The sequence below is a fragment of the Mastomys coucha genome, unplaced genomic scaffold (genome assembly GCF_008632895.1).
Source record: "Mastomys coucha isolate ucsf_1 unplaced genomic scaffold, UCSF_Mcou_1 pScaffold5, whole genome shotgun sequence".
Lineage (NCBI taxonomy): Eukaryota > Metazoa > Chordata > Mammalia > Rodentia > Muridae > Mastomys > Mastomys coucha.
This window is the reverse complement of record NW_022196911.1, coordinates 62,633,604-62,650,043: the sequence shown is the minus strand read 5'-3', so window position 1 is coordinate 62,650,043 and position 16,440 is coordinate 62,633,604. Positions and strand designations below refer to the sequence as shown.

Sequence of the window (16,440 nt, the reverse complement as noted above, 5' to 3'; positions counted from 1 at the left end):
CTATGAAACTCAGCCCACCCCCGAGAGACTCCACAGCATGTCCTCTATCCCTTCCCAGCTCTCTGTCTAGTGGTCCAGCTTGTTCTCATGGAAGGTTGCAAGCTACCAAGAACCCAATCCACAAATCTTCATGTTGGTGCTAAGAGAATCCTAGTCAGTACTTGGGCAATAGGGCCAGGTCCACCCTTGCCCGCACAATTGGGAAAATCAGCTGGTTATAGGTGAATTCAGACTTCAGAGATGGCAGAAGGGGTGGTCCAGGCTGCCCCAGGATGCAACTATCCTCTCATTAGCCCCAGAATTGCAGGTCATATTAAGGATACTGTCACCAACAAGCCATCTGGAGGCGAATATCCACCCTTCTCCATATACATCATTCTAGACCCTTCCTTTAGCTTAGTCCAGGTGATTGGGGTTTAAAATGCACAAGGAATTTATTCAGCCACCCGAATTGTTAGGCTAACAGGCGAACATGACTCCTTAGGTGACAGACATGCTTTTCGAATGCTGTCGTGTGTCTTCTCTTGTCTGAAAACCGAGGATAGTGACAGATATTGTGCCACAAGCCTAGAATCCCAGCACTCGGAAGCAGGGGCAAAAGGACTGCAAATTTGAAGCTAGCCTTAGCTACATGGCAAGACTGTGCCTCTAGACAAATAAAGCTTCCAACATGGAGGACAACAGTCCCCATGGCTTGTGTAGGTACAACCGGAGGGTCTTCCTGGTAGCACGGAGGTACTATTAATAGATGGGAGGTGTCTGAAAGTCCTTAGGTACCAGAATCTTCTTAGCGCTGTAAGTGCCATGGGATGCCACAGGCACACCCAGGCCAACCCAGAGGATAATTCTGCTCTGTCCTCTGGGCCTGTTTATGTTGCCTTCCCTCCTCCAGTGAAAAGCACGGGCACTCTGTTCTTAGGAATCCCCACCCAAAACAGCTGGTTGAATCCAGTCAGGGACCCTCTTCACCAGACAGACAATCACCAGGCAAATTTCCACATCAGTATTTCCTGGGGAAATGTGGCTGCCAAAGGAATTCACACATGCCTCTCAGAGAGCTTTTTGCCAAGGGACTGAAGGTTTCCCTGTCAAGGGATACTTCCATTAATTTTGTTTTAATGTAGCCCCCAGAGATGGAACTTAGGAAAGCAGAGAACCAAGCCTGCAGCTCTCCTGCAGCTACAGGTTCTTAGAGCACACCAAGAGTTCCCAGAGACACCGCTGCTGCTAAGACCCCAGGAAGCTCATCACAGCTTTCTCCTAGAAATACTACTGATCCATTTTGAGGGCTACCATGGTCCATTTAGAGCAAGTTTGTTTCCTGGACCGGAGAGAAGCATCATGTGTGTCTGAAGGCTACACAAACATTTGACGCTGCTGCCACTGGACTCTTGTCAGGCCTGCTCACCACATCCTGGCCAGAGGTGCATGTAACATTTTCATTCAAAATTTGCTACTTTGTCCTTAAATAGGTCCCAGTAAAAGATAAATTTAGTCCTTCATTTAGGCTGGGTTTTACCAAAACCTGGGAATGCATACACTACTGAAGGTGACAGTGACAGTTAGCTCAGTCTTTTTGACAATCCTGAGGTTAGCAGCCTCTCAGTAAGGACTGAAAAATACCACCCCACCCCGCCATACACTACACTACACACACACACACACACACACACACACACACACACACACACACACGACTTTAGAAACTTGGGCTTCCACTCAGACTGTGACCATGAGCTCAGTGATTAGAGGCCAAAGAGGCCTCGCAATTGTCACCCAGACAATAAACAGCCAGCTGACTTGGCTCAGCAGTCCTATGAAGCCTTGGGGCCAAGCCAGATCCCTAAGAACAAGCCACTTTAGAGTACAGATCCTAGAGGACAGCACAGGGGAAGCTGCCTAGGGTCTAGCTGCACCCTGGGTCTAGCCTGCTGCTTTGCCCCAGCTCATTGCTAACTGGGGCGTCTCAGGGGTCCAGCAAGTGGGCGTCCCGGAGGCAGTCACGCAGCGTGGGCCCTCCCCCGCCCCGGTCAGCATGACTGACCGCTAGTTTACTGGTGAAGCCGGACTGTGGGGCCACCTTTCCGAACACCCATCACCCTCTCGCCTTGCCAAGACCACCGGGCTCGGCGGCCCCTTGGTGGCCCCTGTCATCCGCGGTAGCGCGCCCGCCTGCTCCAGAACTCGCACAGGCAACAAGTTCTCGCTTCCCCCGAGCGGCCACGACGTGCTCCGGCGGCTGGGTAGGAGGAGAACGCTGTCCACGCCCCAACCCCTCCCCCGCACCTTTCGTCCCCCAAAGCGGGGAGGTCTGGAGGGTAGCTGGTCCCCGACCCCGGCCCTGGCCTCTCACCTCTAGCAGTTGCACGTAGCTGGCGGGGAACCAGCCACGGAGCCCGTCGTCTTTCTCACCTTCCCACCAGCCGCCGTCCGGGACCTGGAGCAGCGTGAGCAGCTCGCCCGCAGAGAAACGCAGCCCCTGGCTGTGCCGCTCCCCGGAGAAGGGGTACAGGGTCCGGCAGCGGGCGCCGGCCATGGCCCTGGCGCCGGGTCTCACAGCACTATCCGCATCCCTGCCGAGCCCCGCGGGCTGGCCAGCGGCTGCGCGGGGTCCCAGGCGCCCGGTGCTCCGGGCTCCCGCGCTCTGGGCGCGCGCCGTGGCGGGGTTGCGCAGGGGTCCCCGGGCCGCCGAGCCACGCGCGCTGCTTGCAGGGAAGCGGACGCTCGCCAGCAGTGCTGGCTTCGCGGGCTCCACCGACTCCGGAGAGCGAGCGGCGACGCCCCCGGGCCGGGCGGCTGTGCGGTCCCCCGCGCTGGGCGGGGGGCGGGGCTCAGGAGGAGGAGACCCGGGGGCCGCGGGCTCACGAGACAACTTCCCCAGGCTTCTGCGGCTGGGGACGCCGGAGTGAGCGGAGAGGCGCAACTGCCCCGGGAGGTGGTGCCCGTATCATCCCCCTCTGCGGGGCTCGTCCAGAGCAAGCGGAGCTCAGGAAGACACCGAGGGAGCGAGGTTGGCGGCCGGTGGCCGGGCGGGGACTCTCAGGAGGCGACCAGGGCGGGCCAGGGGCTGGGCCAGACCGGCCACGCCCGCGGAGGGCCGGGCACTCCCCGGCAGAGGGACTCCCCGGCGACCCCGCCACCCAGAGCCGCTGGAATGGGAACGCCCCTCGGTTTCTCCAGTTTAGATCTGGTGGTGGGTGACAGGCGGCGCTGCCTCCCAGGTGTCTGCAAGGGATTGTGTTTGTGACCATCATTGTAGTGCATGAAGACTGGCTGAACTTGACTCACAGGAAACTGAACAATGGATAAAGACAGGTTTGAAGGCTGGCGCCGAAGCCGGGAAGCCCAGTGACAGTGTGTCACATCAGAGGAGGACACGGTGAGGATAAGTAGTCTGGGTTGGTAGGTTTTGGAATCAGGCTGATACGGCTAAATATTGGAAAGGTTAAATAAAAGAGAGAGCAAAAACATTTTTGGCTTTTCAGGAAACGGTTAGGGGGTTGGGAGTGTCATGGTCTAGCCCTCCTAAATTCAAGATGGGTCTACTGAGGGGTATCCACCTATTTAGTCAACCACCAGACATTAGCAAACATTAGCAGGGGCTTGTGTTCCCTGCCCTTGAGTCGTTCGTGGACCTCAGGTGCTGAAGAAGCACACCTTGTGTCAAGAGTATATAAGGGAAAAGGCCCCTTTCTTTGCTAGCTTAAAAATTAAAGTACATTTCCTAACCTGTAAATAGCTGGACCCTTCACTATCGCTGTTATAATCAGTTGAGCATCCCTAATCGAAGACCCACAGTCCAAACTCAAACCATTGTCCATGCTAATAGGATGTTACTGTGGAGAAGTCCACTGTCAAACAAAACTGCATCGAGACTGGTTGACAGCGCACACCTGTAGTCCCAGCCCTGGCAGATAAGGGTTAGAAGATGAAGAGAATCCCAGACTAGGGTGTCCTGAGAAGAGGAGAAAGAGGGAGGAATGGAGGGATGGGGGGAGGGAGGGAGAGAGGGAGAGGAAGAGAAATATCACTGAAGGTATTGTATAAAATTACATTTGAGCTGTGAGTATTAATATCAGATTCATTAGATTTGGGTCACAGTCCCAAGACACTGTATTATGTATATGCAAATATTACAAAATCCTCAACATTTTTGGTCCTATTTCTACTTCTTTATTTCCCTTTCCCCCATCCTTCGACAGGGCCTTACTATTTAGCCCTGGCTTGCCTGAAACTATGTAGACTAGGCTTACCTCTTAACTCACAGAAATCTGCTTACTTCTGCTTCCTCCCATGCTTTTCTGATAGGGGACACACAGCCTATAGTTCTTACCAACTCCTATGCCCCTTGCTCAGTAAGCTTGTATAGCTTCCTATGGCCTTTTCAGCTGGGCATAGACCTCTCAGCATTTTAGGCTGACTCACGACAAAGTCAGTTCAGTATTAGGTACAAAAAGCCTTAAATTCTTGCATATTTGTCTGAGCTTTGAATTGGGTTACTTTAGCACTGTGGTCTTAGCAGAGCATCACTCAGCTGGGCCCAGCCCAGCTTTGAGAGCATCCCCTGGGCCCCAGCCTGCACTGAAGCCATCTCACCTAAGGAGAATCCTGGGCAACCTGACAAGTGCACTTACAACTTGTGCTTGTGCAGGAATTATGGACAAGCTTCCTTCAGCCCAGCTGCAGTTGAGAGATGACATAGAAAACAACTGTTAAGCTGGGGGTGACGTTTTCTAGCTGTAATCCCAGCATTCAGGAGGCTGAGACAGGAAAACCACCCGAAAGTTCAAGGTCTGCCTGAGCGATGTAGTGAGGTCCAGGCCAGTGTGGGCTGTAGGGTGTGAGTCTGTCTCAAAAAGAAAAAACTGGAGACAAAATAACAAGAATAAAATCTTGCTAAAAATACCAACAAACCAGCCACATCTTAAGAGAATTGAAACACTCTGTCTTAGGTACATGGTTTCCTTCAAATTATCCAGACTTGATGATGTGGCCTGGTTCAGTAAAAACCTACTGATTTAGGGCTATCCTGCAAGGAGGAAGTCTTTATTATAGAAGACTCAACCTCCACAGCACCCAGAATTCTTGGCACCAAATAACCTATCTCAGGTATAGGTGATATGGTGATGTGCACATCAAGAGGGAAGAAACTGAATTCAGAGGATTGGCTTGCCTGTGGTCATGTGGCCAGTGAACCACAAAACAAGACTTTAAACTTGTCTTTGGCATTACTGTACCTGGAGTAGTGTTTTTTCTAGCCCACTCTGCCTGTCAGGCAATGTATCCACTGTGGAGGGACGGGGGTGTGGCTCAGTGGTACAGTTGCCTAGCATAGGCAAGACATGGGGTTCTATCTCCAGGATCATGAGAAAGCAAGGTACACCTTAGAGTTCATACCCAGAGCAGCTTTCTAGAGATAGATGCAGCAAGGCTCACCTACAGTCACACAACACTTAGGAGTCTGAGGCCAACCTGGGCTACACAGTCAGGCAAAGAGAACAGCAAGAGAGGGGAGGGAGGAGAGGGATGGGAGAGGAGAGGAAAGGAGGGAAGGCATAAAGAGAAAGAAAAGAGAGAGGAAGGAAGGGCTCTATGGGGCAATGTGAGGTATCTATCAGCCAGTATAGAGCTAAGACTAGAAGAGCAGAGTGGTACTACTGTCCAAAGAGAAGTGCAGGGCAGGCACAGTGATACAGGCTGAGGCAGGATGGTTGTCTAGTTTGAACTCAGTCTGGCCTACAAACAAAGATGCTGTCTCTAAAAAAAATAAAACACAGGGAGCTGAGGATGCAGCTCAGTCACTGAGTATTCAGCCAATACAGGAAGCCCGAGATTCCATCCCAGCACCTCATGAACCTAGTGTGGCAGTGTACACTTATAATCCCAGCACTCAGGAGATGGAAGCAGAAAGGCTGCAAGTTGAGGATCAACCAGAAGTAGAAGGTGAGACTGTTTCAGAAAGCCAAGGCCGCCGGGTGGTGGTGGCTCACGCCTTTAATCCCAGCACTTGGGAGGCAGAGGCAGGTGGATTTCTGAGTTCAAGGCTAGCCTGGTCTACAGAGTGAGTTCCAGGACAGCCAGGGCTACACAGAGAAACCCTGTCTCGAAAAAAAGAAAGAAAGCCAAGGCCTTCAACACTCAGCATGTGCAAGGGCTTAATCCCCAGTGCAAAGGAAAAGGGGAAGGAGGAAGAGAAGGAAGAAAAATATACACCCATGCAAGACCTGTATGCCAGCCTAGCAGGCTAACAACTAAACATGGAACTGACCCAAATGCTTGCTGCTTCATGCCTGACAGAATTCAGGGCTTCTATCTACCCAACATGCCACAGAATGGGTACTGAGCCTAGAGAAGAATGAAGTGCCAATTTGCACCCCAGGACGGACAAACTTCAAAGCCATTACGCAAAAGCTTCCAGATGTGAAAGGCCATGAATTCTATGATTTCTTTATGTGAAATGTCCCCAGAGGCGGATCCATAGAGACAGTAAATAGATTGGTGGTTGCCAGGGGACAAGAGTAAGCAAAGAAACACAAGGTTTCTTTTGGGGTAGTGAAAATGCTTCCAAATTAGATTATAGTAATGATTGCACAATCTGGCAAATCGCTAGACTGTACACTTGAAACAAATAGATTTTTGGAATGTAACGTGCATTTCAAAGCTGCAACGTAAAACAAAAATAAATGCAGATCAAAGCTCCCTTCACCTTGTCAGTATGCTTTTCTCCACCTCTGCATACTAGTTCATTCAGCAACAGCATAAGGAGCTGTTGAGCATACTCTGTCAGCTGGACACTGTGAAACATGCCTATGATCCCAGTACTTGGGATGATGAGGCCTGGGGATCATGAGTTTGAGGACAGTCTAGGTTATATTGTAATGTCAGGTCGACCTGTTCTGCGTAGCATAACCCCATCTCAAAAACAAATAAAACATGTAATTAAGTACATGACATCCTGATCTTAAGGAGTAAAGAGAAACACAAAGAATTCCTTTAGAATGGTTAATGATTGTCTCAGTCCATTTTGCCCTACTATTAAAAAAAAACAAAAACAAAAACAAAAAAGAAAAAAAAACAGTCTGGGTAATTTATAAAGAGAGAAGTAGAGTGCATACATTTGTAATCCCAACACTTGAGAGAATGAGGCAGGAGGGTTGCCATGAATTTGAGGCCAGCTTGGCTTATGTAGTGAGTTTGGGGCCAGCCAGAACTACATAATACGACCTGTCTCAAAAAGGAGATGAGAAAGAGGAGGCTCAAAAAGGAAGGGAGGGAGGGAAGGGAGCAGAGACAGACAGACAGGCAGGCAGACAGACACACACACATAAAGACAGACACACAGAGACAAAGAGAGAGACAGAGACACAGAAAAACAAACACAGAGTGAGAGGGAAGTGGAGAGGGAGACTTTTGCTCACAAGTCTCTCCATAGTTGGGAGATTGCAGCTCATGACTTCTGGTGAGGTGACATCTGAGGTAACTCTCCAGGCAGGGTAGAAAGAGAAGGGTGTGTGAGAGATCACATAGTAAGAGGAACAGCCAAGGAAGCCAAGCCCAATTTATAGCAATGGCCAGGCCTTAAGCTAACCAGGCTAGGCCTGAGCCACCTCACCTACCCTCAACAAACTTGTACTGAGGGCTGGAGAGCTGGCTCAGCACGTAGAAGTGCTTGTTGATAAACTGGACTACTGCAAGATTTAATCCCTGGGATCCACATGGTGGAAGGGAATTTTTCTCTGGTCTTCACATGCTCAACATGACATCTGAACACCCCCTTACGATGAATAAATACGTGTAATAAAAGCAAACAACAGAAGTCTGTACTGGGCTGGAGCTGCTTCTCTATAAGCATACTTGTCTTGTAGGCATGATGCCACAGGCTCAATCCCCACAACATGGAAAAACAACCGAATATCTGTACCTGGTAGGAGAGAGGAGAAATACTATGCAAGGTGGTTCTCCCAGGGCCAGGCTTCATCATTACGTTCCAGATATGCTGACCTCTGTGTGACTACCTCAAGTGTGGAAGAATCAATTATGTTTTATGGTAGTGGACTACAGTGTTTACTCTCGTTCCTATTATATTAAAAGAATTTAACTTAACAGAATGTTAGCTGGATGTGGTGGCACACGTTTTTAATTCCAGCACTCTAGAGACAGAGAGGCAAGTGGATTTCTCTGAGTCTGTGAGTTAGAGTCTAGTCCAGCCCTACAGGTGAGTCTCTCTCTCTCTCTCTCTCTCTCTCTCTCTCTCTCTCTCTCTCTCTCTCTCTTTCTCTCTCTCTCTCTCTTTCTCTCTCTCCCTTCCTTCCTCTCCCTCTCCTTTTCCCTCTCCCTCTCCCTCTCTCTCTCTTTGTGTGTGTCAGAGAGAGAGAGAGAGAGAGAGAGAGAGAGAGAGAGAGATTGACCCTTTGATCATTATGAAAAGCAAGACACAGTCCAAGGAGACACCAGTATACATCCATTTATAGTTAAGGTAGAAACAAAGCAAAAAATATACTGTAGGCATAACGTTATTGTACACTGTGTAAAGACTATTCTTGTATTATTCAAATGCAGATTTCTCTGCTCCCCATGTCTGGGTGCATCTGGATACAATACTGTAATACTTATTCTAAGTATCTCCTGCCTCAATGTTGTGTAAGCTTTGTTCCCCATTTATTCTCTGATTTGTCAATAAAAGCTGATCAGCCAATGACTGAACAGGGAAGAGAATAGGGCTAGACTTTCTCCCAGCCAGGGGAGAGAGAGGAAGTGAAAATTTGCTATGGGGGAGGTAGGAAGGGAGTCCGGGAGACACCATTAGAAAATACCTGGATCTCAGAGAGCCAGATCAGTAATAAAATGCAAATATCACTGGGATTTTGATGGGAGGTAGCCAGATTATTTTAGAGGATTAAAATGGAGTAATGTTGCTTCGTTGTTGGGCCCTTAAAGCTTGTTAAATAAGCAGAATAGTCCAGTCTCAGTTATTTGGGAGCTAGCTGGGTTATGAGGAAAACTACAAGAAACACCTTTTAAAAAGCCACTAATGATATGCAGGGGTAATTCCCACACACTAAGAACCAAAGCCCTTGGGAAAACTGATAGTACTTCCCAAAACAGAACAGGTTCATCCTCTGCGACCTATCATTTCTCTTTGTAGAAGACATCCAACTGGGTCTTGCTCACATACTCATCAAGATACATATATTAGTCTGCTTTGTATTACTGTAACACAATATCCTAGATGGTGAACTTCTGTGGAGGGAGGAGTCCTTCCACTCACACTTTCAGTCTGTGGTACTTTGACATCTTTGCTTTTAGGTCCTCTGGTGGTACTACTCATCATGGTGGCTCTGTGTGACAGAGGGGGTGCTCACCTGACAGCAGCCAGGATGCAAAGAGGGAGAGGGTAGAAAGAACCAGGATTCCTAAGACCCCTTCAAGGTCTAACCTTCTCTCTCTATTTTAGAGGATTAAAATAGAGTAATGCTGCTCCGTTGTTGGGCCCTTAAAACTTGTTAAATAAACAGAATAGTCCAGTCTCAGTTATTTGGGACTCTTCCCCATGGTTCCACCAACTCCAAGGAGTGCCACAGGCTGTCACCCTTGCTTTCCACTCATGGGCCTTTGGGAGACTCTTATCAGAACCATAGCACATGCCAGCAACATTTACAACATGACCATTCATGCTAGCTCCAGACCAGAAACAATCTGACATCTGTTAACAGTGGAATGTATACGCTGGGAGGAGTTCGTACTGTGGAGAACTCCATTCACTGATGAAGAATAAATCACTGCCTTTGAGACAGTGGGATGAATCCCACAGATGGATCATGGGTCAAGGAAAGCTGAGCTTTCAACAGTTTATACAAGATGACTTGACTCATGAAATTCCTACAAGTCTGGATAGTAGATCACTGGGGAACAGCTATGAAGATGTTAAAGCCACTGCAAGCATTTGGGAAGGGTTCGGAAATGGTTCTCTCTTTGCACAGAACCAAGGCCAACCTCCAATTACTATTTGTTTCTCTCTCAGCCTCCCAAGTTCTGGAACTACAGGTGTGTGCTAGCACACTTGGTTAATTATTACTTAAAAATTATTATATTTTGTTTGGTGTGTGTGTGTGTGTGTGTGTGTGTGTGTGTATGTGTGTGTGTGTGCATGGTGAGGCAGAGACATGGTGGTCAAAGGACAATTTTGGCAGTTCATTCTCTCCACCACGTGGGTCTTGGGGATTGAACTCAGGTTTTCAGCCTTGGTGGCAAGTGTCTTTACCTGCTGAGTGATCTCGCCTGCCCATACGATGTAGTTCATCCATTCTATCCTCCCTGGTACATTCTTTCATGTGGATGCTGCATTTTAATGCAGTTCATTAAACAAACAAAAATGTTGTCCCTGCATCAAAGAACTTTCTGTTGCTGTAATAAAGATCATGAAATAAAGATCATTTATTTCAACTTTCAGTTTTTAATCCATCACTGAGCGAAGTCAGAGCAGGAACTCAAGGCAGGAACCTGGAGGCAGAAACTGAAGCAGACATCATGGAGGAGTGCTGCTTACTTACTGGCTTGTTCAACTTTCGTTTTTACTCACACAGGACCACCCACCCCTGGCTCCATTTCCAGTGGGCTGGGCCCTCTCACATTAATCATTAATTAATGAAATGTCCCATAGACTTGCTTACAGGTAGTGCAATGGAGGTGTTTTCTCAATTGAGAGTTTCTTTTCTCAGATGAGCCTAGTTTGTGTCAAGTTAACATTAAAAACAGTCAACATAGATGGAGATGGTGATGGTGGAGTGAGGGTCATCAAGTGTGTTATCCATGAACTTCTGTCATTAAACTGTCCAAATATCACAAATAATACAATATGAACATATATTTGTTTGTTTGTTTGTGGGAAGGGATGTTCTACTGGGGCAGTCCAGGAGTCTAACCTAAAGCAATGGTTGTGATTTTACTTGGCAGAATTATTAACAGATAAATGAAGAAAGACAAAGGATGATAGAAACTAGAGAGACAAAAGATAAGAATAACTGAAGAGGAGACTAGGGAGAGAGAGAAAAAAGAACCACTTTCTCATTTCCCTCATATGAGAACTCTGAAGGTAGGACAAATTCCAGCCTCAAGGATTCTTCTCTTAAGGGGGTGACTGAAGACGTGGATGAATTAAATTAGTTGTGGGGCCAAAAATAACACGAAAAAATTAAAGTCTGGGCATGAGGGTGTGGGCCATTGGTAGAGACTTGCCTAGTATGTGGGAGGCCCTGGGTTCAATCCACAGTACTATCAAAAAAATGAAAGAAATTAAGTTATCTTACTGCCTAGAGCAATTAAGTTGAGTATTATTGCCTAGAGCAGAACACACACACACACACACACACACAAACACAAACACACACACACACACACACACATACACACGGGCGTGGCTTCCAGATAATTTCTATCCTTCTGAGCCAAAAGGATAGAAGGAAAGAAACTGGATTTCCCTTGAGGAGAAATTAATGAGACATTCCAACGAGGCTCAGAGCAGACAGAGACCAAGCCACAGAAAAGTCTGTAGTAACAGGATTCAGGTCCAACTTGGGGGCCTTTATTAGCATCGTGTGAAGCGTGAAAAATGTCCTCCCAAGACCCCTTAGAAGTGCTGAGGCCGTTTCAGCAGCTGTTCATGAGAACTGCTGCCCATCCTAGGGCCTACGGCCGACGCATCCTCTAAGCTTGCAGAACAGTACCTAATAACCTTGTCTGCTCCTTGCAACCTCCTTCCTTGTCCCTCTCCATCAGGGCCTTCCTAACCCTTTTGGCAGGGGCACCGGGCTGAAGCTGCTGCTTTCGTTTGTAGCTGATGCACCTCTACCAAGGAGGGAGAAAGGTTGAGTAGCTTTTAGTTGACACAAATCCCTGGAGGAATCTTGAGGTTCCAAAATAAAACTAAAACGACAAGGAATGAATGACCCAATAGCAGGTTCTCCACTTTCTCCTGTGAAAGACGGAGCTGGCTGACGAGGGCTGTCATAAATAGACTGGCTCTTTCTCCGAACAAAACCCTACCACAAGGCTCCATTCTTCTGAAAGCTAAAAATAAATTCAGAATTAATCACAACAGAGAAGGAACCATCACTTCAACGACTATAATTAGCCCCATTTATTAATGACGATTCAAATAATGAGGCTCATCCGAGTCCCAACTTTTTTGCTTACTAATTACATGCCCATGGTAAGTGGCCCCACCCTTTAGGCCTCAGCTTCAGGACAGGATTTTGGTACTTGTAGTCCAAAGCCGTGAGGGAGATGCAGAAGCCCTGTGGGAAGGTCAAGGGTTGGCTTTCTGGATCATCCAGGGTGTGTGGAGATAGATTCAGACCAGAAGAAACGTCTTGAATTAAAAAACCCCTGAATTAAAAAGCCAATACTGTCTATGGAAGCTTCCAGATCTGGCAGGTAAGGGGTAAAGAATGTTAGCAGTGGGGGAAACAACAACAGCAACAACAAAGCAACTCCTACCCCAAAGAAGACAAGAGATAGTTTATTCTGGAGCCAAATATGAATGACCATGGACTGGAAACAGAGATTTAAGTTACTTACAATTCCATGGTCCATGATAAGAGTTTGATGAAATTTTTGTAGTAATAGAACAAAGAAAGTCATAAATAAAGATACTTTAAAAATACACTGGGGAAACATTAGGTAGGTGGGCCAAAGCAAAGTGGATGCTTCAAAGTGGGTAAGCCTGGGGTTCTATCTGATGCTTAGCATATTGGTTGGTGGGGGATTGGGTACAGGTCTCTTTTAAACTCCAAAGTATTTACCTAACCAAGATGTTAACTCACAGCGGGAAGCAAGCAATACACGACTAGGAAGAAGATGAAAAATGCCCCAGGACAATTTGACCATGGACTTGAAACATTCCAAACTCCCCACAGTCACTGAATTTCTAATCCCTACTTCGATTTGCAGAAGGTTTAGTGGAAACTGTAGTTTCTATTAACAAGGGAAAGTGTCTTTATTCTCTTGTGTCTTTGAAAGCAAGCAGGGTGAGGAAATACAAAGTAGCACTCCTTTTGGCTCCCCCAGCAGGCTTTCCTGAAGGTTTCTCAAGCCTTTCCATAGTCATGAGAAGGTGAGGCAGAGTTACAGGGACTGCCACGTGAGGACTTGCTGATTGGGAGCAGCAGCTGCTCTGCCCACTGCCCCAAGTTGCAAAATCTCACAGGATCATGGTCTGTAAGGAGTCGATCTACAAGGCACAAGCTGTGAGCCATTGTCATAGAAATTTATAAAACTTCCATTTTGGATTAGCGATGGTAGTTCTAGAAACAAAATTGTGGTCTCAGAATTGGGTTCTTTGCCTAGATTCCTAACCCTCCACCCTATTGATGCTCTCTCATAATGGCTGCCTCTAAAGATAATTATCAATCACCTTTATTCTTTAACTCACCCCCCTGTTTACCTCTAGGTACCCCAACAATGGGTAACCATTGGCCCCCAAAGGAAACTTTTCAACCTTAGGAAGTGGGTTCTGATTCTTACACCAAACACCTCCTTTGTTGAATTTTCTCCAGAAAATTTCCACTGACCTCACACTGTGTGTTTCCATGTCTGGCTTTCCTTCCTGCTGACCATATATCAGTGGCTGTCTTGGATTTCTAGTGCTGTGATAAACACCATGTCCAAAAACAACTTTGAAAGGAAAAGCTTTATTTCACCTTGCAGCTTAGAGCCCTTCATGAAGGGTAGGGGGAAAGGAACTCAGGACAGGAACGCAGAGGCAGGAACTAAAGCAGAGAGCATGGAGCAACGGTGCTTGCTGGCTTGCTCAGCCTGCTTTCTTATACAGAACCACCTGCCCAGAGGTAACACGGCCCACAGTGAGCGATACTATGTCACATGAAGCTGTCCTACAGACTTGCTGACAGGCAATCTGATGGAAGCCTTTTCTCAGCCCAGGGCTCCTCCTCTGGCACAACTCCAGTTTGGGTCTAGTTGACAAAAAGTCAATTGGGACTGGCCCCTTTGGAGAAACAGTGTGTACTCTCCACCAGGACTCCCCCTCTGCTCCTTTCTCTCTCTTATCCTTCTCCACTCCCCACCCCACCCTGAGCAACCCCACATTGGCCATCTCCACTGCATTCCTGGCATCTATGCACCTGATTCCACTTTGGGTGAGTTTTTTTGAGGTAAGCTCCCTGCTCTGGAATCTCTTCCTTTTCAACCAACCACAAGATAAATTTCTAAGAGACTCTGGCACAGAGTGGAGACTTTTCCACCATTCCCACAATAAGTGTCCATTAAGAGAACCCATGGAGAAACCCCTATTCCTCCCAGGGGATGTCAAACCTCCTCAGAACAGGGACATCCTTCCTCCACATGGACCAAAAAGTGTCACCTTTAACTTCCAAACTCAAAGAGACTTTGAACTTCCCCGCTAGTGCAATAGAAAGTGGGCTGAGGCTCCCAACATTTGAGCTCCGATGTGCGCCTCCATGTCCATCCAGTCAATGGCTGCCCTCTCTTTACTCTTCTGGCTCCATCTTTCAGGGTCCCTTCATGAGATCCTGATCCTCCTGATCCATCCAGACATGAGCCACCATCCTCCCTCCCTGGCCCATCCTTTAACCTACCTTTTGCCCCTCCCGCAAACCTTCCCTGCTCACACACCCCTCCCCCACTCCACATGCATTCTCATTCCTTCCTCCTTTCACATGATCCCACTCAGAGATATCACTGGATCCGAGGGACCCTGTGTACATCCTGTTCTACTCTCCCTCAAAATCTCTCTCAAATAGGAAAGCTTCTGGGCTTGTTTGTCTCTGACTCTAATTCCGACTGCAAAGAATTCCAATGCCTTCAAGGCCTTTGACCTAATCTGGCATAATAGTTATGTCACCCTGACTTCCACCCTCTCTTCTGAGGATAGGGAGTTTATCTAGATGGCAGGCAGCTCAGGTACACACCAATGAGACACTTTTCTAGACTAGGATAGGGATCATAAACCAACCTGTTTTGTGAAACTCCACACATGGACTCACAGTAGAATTACCAACCCAGTTTAAATTATGTCTAAGGAAGACCAGAGAAGGTAATTGGCAAATAGGACCAAAATACATAATACCCCTTATATGGCAATGTCATAATGAAATTCATTATTATGCATAATTAATACATTAATAAAATGAGGGTGTTTTCTTTTTGCTTTTATAAAGAAAGGGCTTGGGGCATGGCTCAGCGTCAAGCACTTGCCTAGCATGAGTAAATCTTGAGGGCTGCAAAATGAGTTGATGAATATTTCAAGTATCATAGCTAGAACTATATCATTAGCCTCATATGTTGTAGGGAACAGCTGCAGAGGTAGAGCTTATCCATGGAGCTCTGGGACTAACTCCCAGGACCACAAAAAAATTATGAACACAGAGGTTGGTAATATTCACGAATGGACAAAGCCATGAGGAAATATGGAGCAGAGATGAGCAAGCAGATCCCAGACTGAGCTTCTAAGATAAGTAACCTTAATACCACTCCTAGTTCTGCCTTCTTGGAGAGATCCTCAGTTCCCTCATCTGCAAATGGGAGCAAAACATCTGCTCCCTATATCCTACAGAGCCACAGGCAACCAAAGTAAGCACTGCACAAGGAGAGACTTTATTCAAAACTCAGTATTGCGAGTTGGGGCAGACATTACAGTGGCCCTGCGTCCATCCTGGCTTTAGTGCCAGGGATGGAACCTAGGACCCCAGGCATTCCAAGCATGTTCTCTTACCACTGGCCTATGCCTCACCCCTGTTTAATCCACTATAAAAAGTCAACTCAGTATAGAATAATATTTTCTAACTATCAGGGGTAAAGACTCCAAGTTATGTCCAGCATTTGTGAGTCAAGTGAACAGTTTTGATTACTGAGCAAATTCATTTGCGTGGGAACAACTCATTTCCTAACTGAAATTAAATGAGATGATTGAATGTTGGTTACCTGGGAGAAGAGGCTGGGGATGGAGCAGGAGGTTGGGAAGAGAATTGATTTTCTTTATAAAGCTTGTCATTGACTTATTGGCTACAGTGAGCTCAAATTACCTTCGCAATCTAAAAGAGATTAAGAAGAAAATTAAGTATTCATAATACAAGGGAAAAGGGAAGCAAAGACGCTGTGTACCTTTACCAGGTCACTTCGCATATTATCATCTCTAGCCTGTGGTAGGTAAGTTTCTCCTACTGCTTTCCCGCTCACCACCCACTGTGGGCAGAGGCTGCCAGCTGCCCCATATCCTTATAAGGCTATTAGACTCCTGACCTTTGATCTCACCCCAATATTGCTTTTATTCCCCCCATCTTGCTTTTAAAAAAGAGCCTTATAGAAGCCTTTTGTAATAACTGATATTAGATCAAGCTGTCCAAAGATAGCCATGGAGGATCATTTAATGTTCACACAAATATTTCTTTTTACTGAGTACCTTTA

At 47.1% G+C, this 16,440-nt stretch overlaps 1 protein-coding gene across 1 annotated transcript in view; it reads right to left on the bottom strand.

Moving 5' to 3' along the window:
- Gas7 (growth arrest specific 7) overlaps positions 1 to 2,792 on the bottom strand; it is a 245,644-nt gene extending 242,852 nt beyond the window's left edge. Inside the window, exon 1 of the mRNA XM_031354285.1 lies at positions 2,354 to 2,792. Coding sequence (XP_031210145.1) covers positions 2,354 to 2,536 — 183 coding nt within the window. The 5' untranslated portion in view covers positions 2,537 to 2,792. The remainder of the gene's footprint in view (positions 1 to 2,353) is intronic.
- Between the last annotated feature and the right edge of the window lie 13,648 nt (positions 2,793 to 16,440).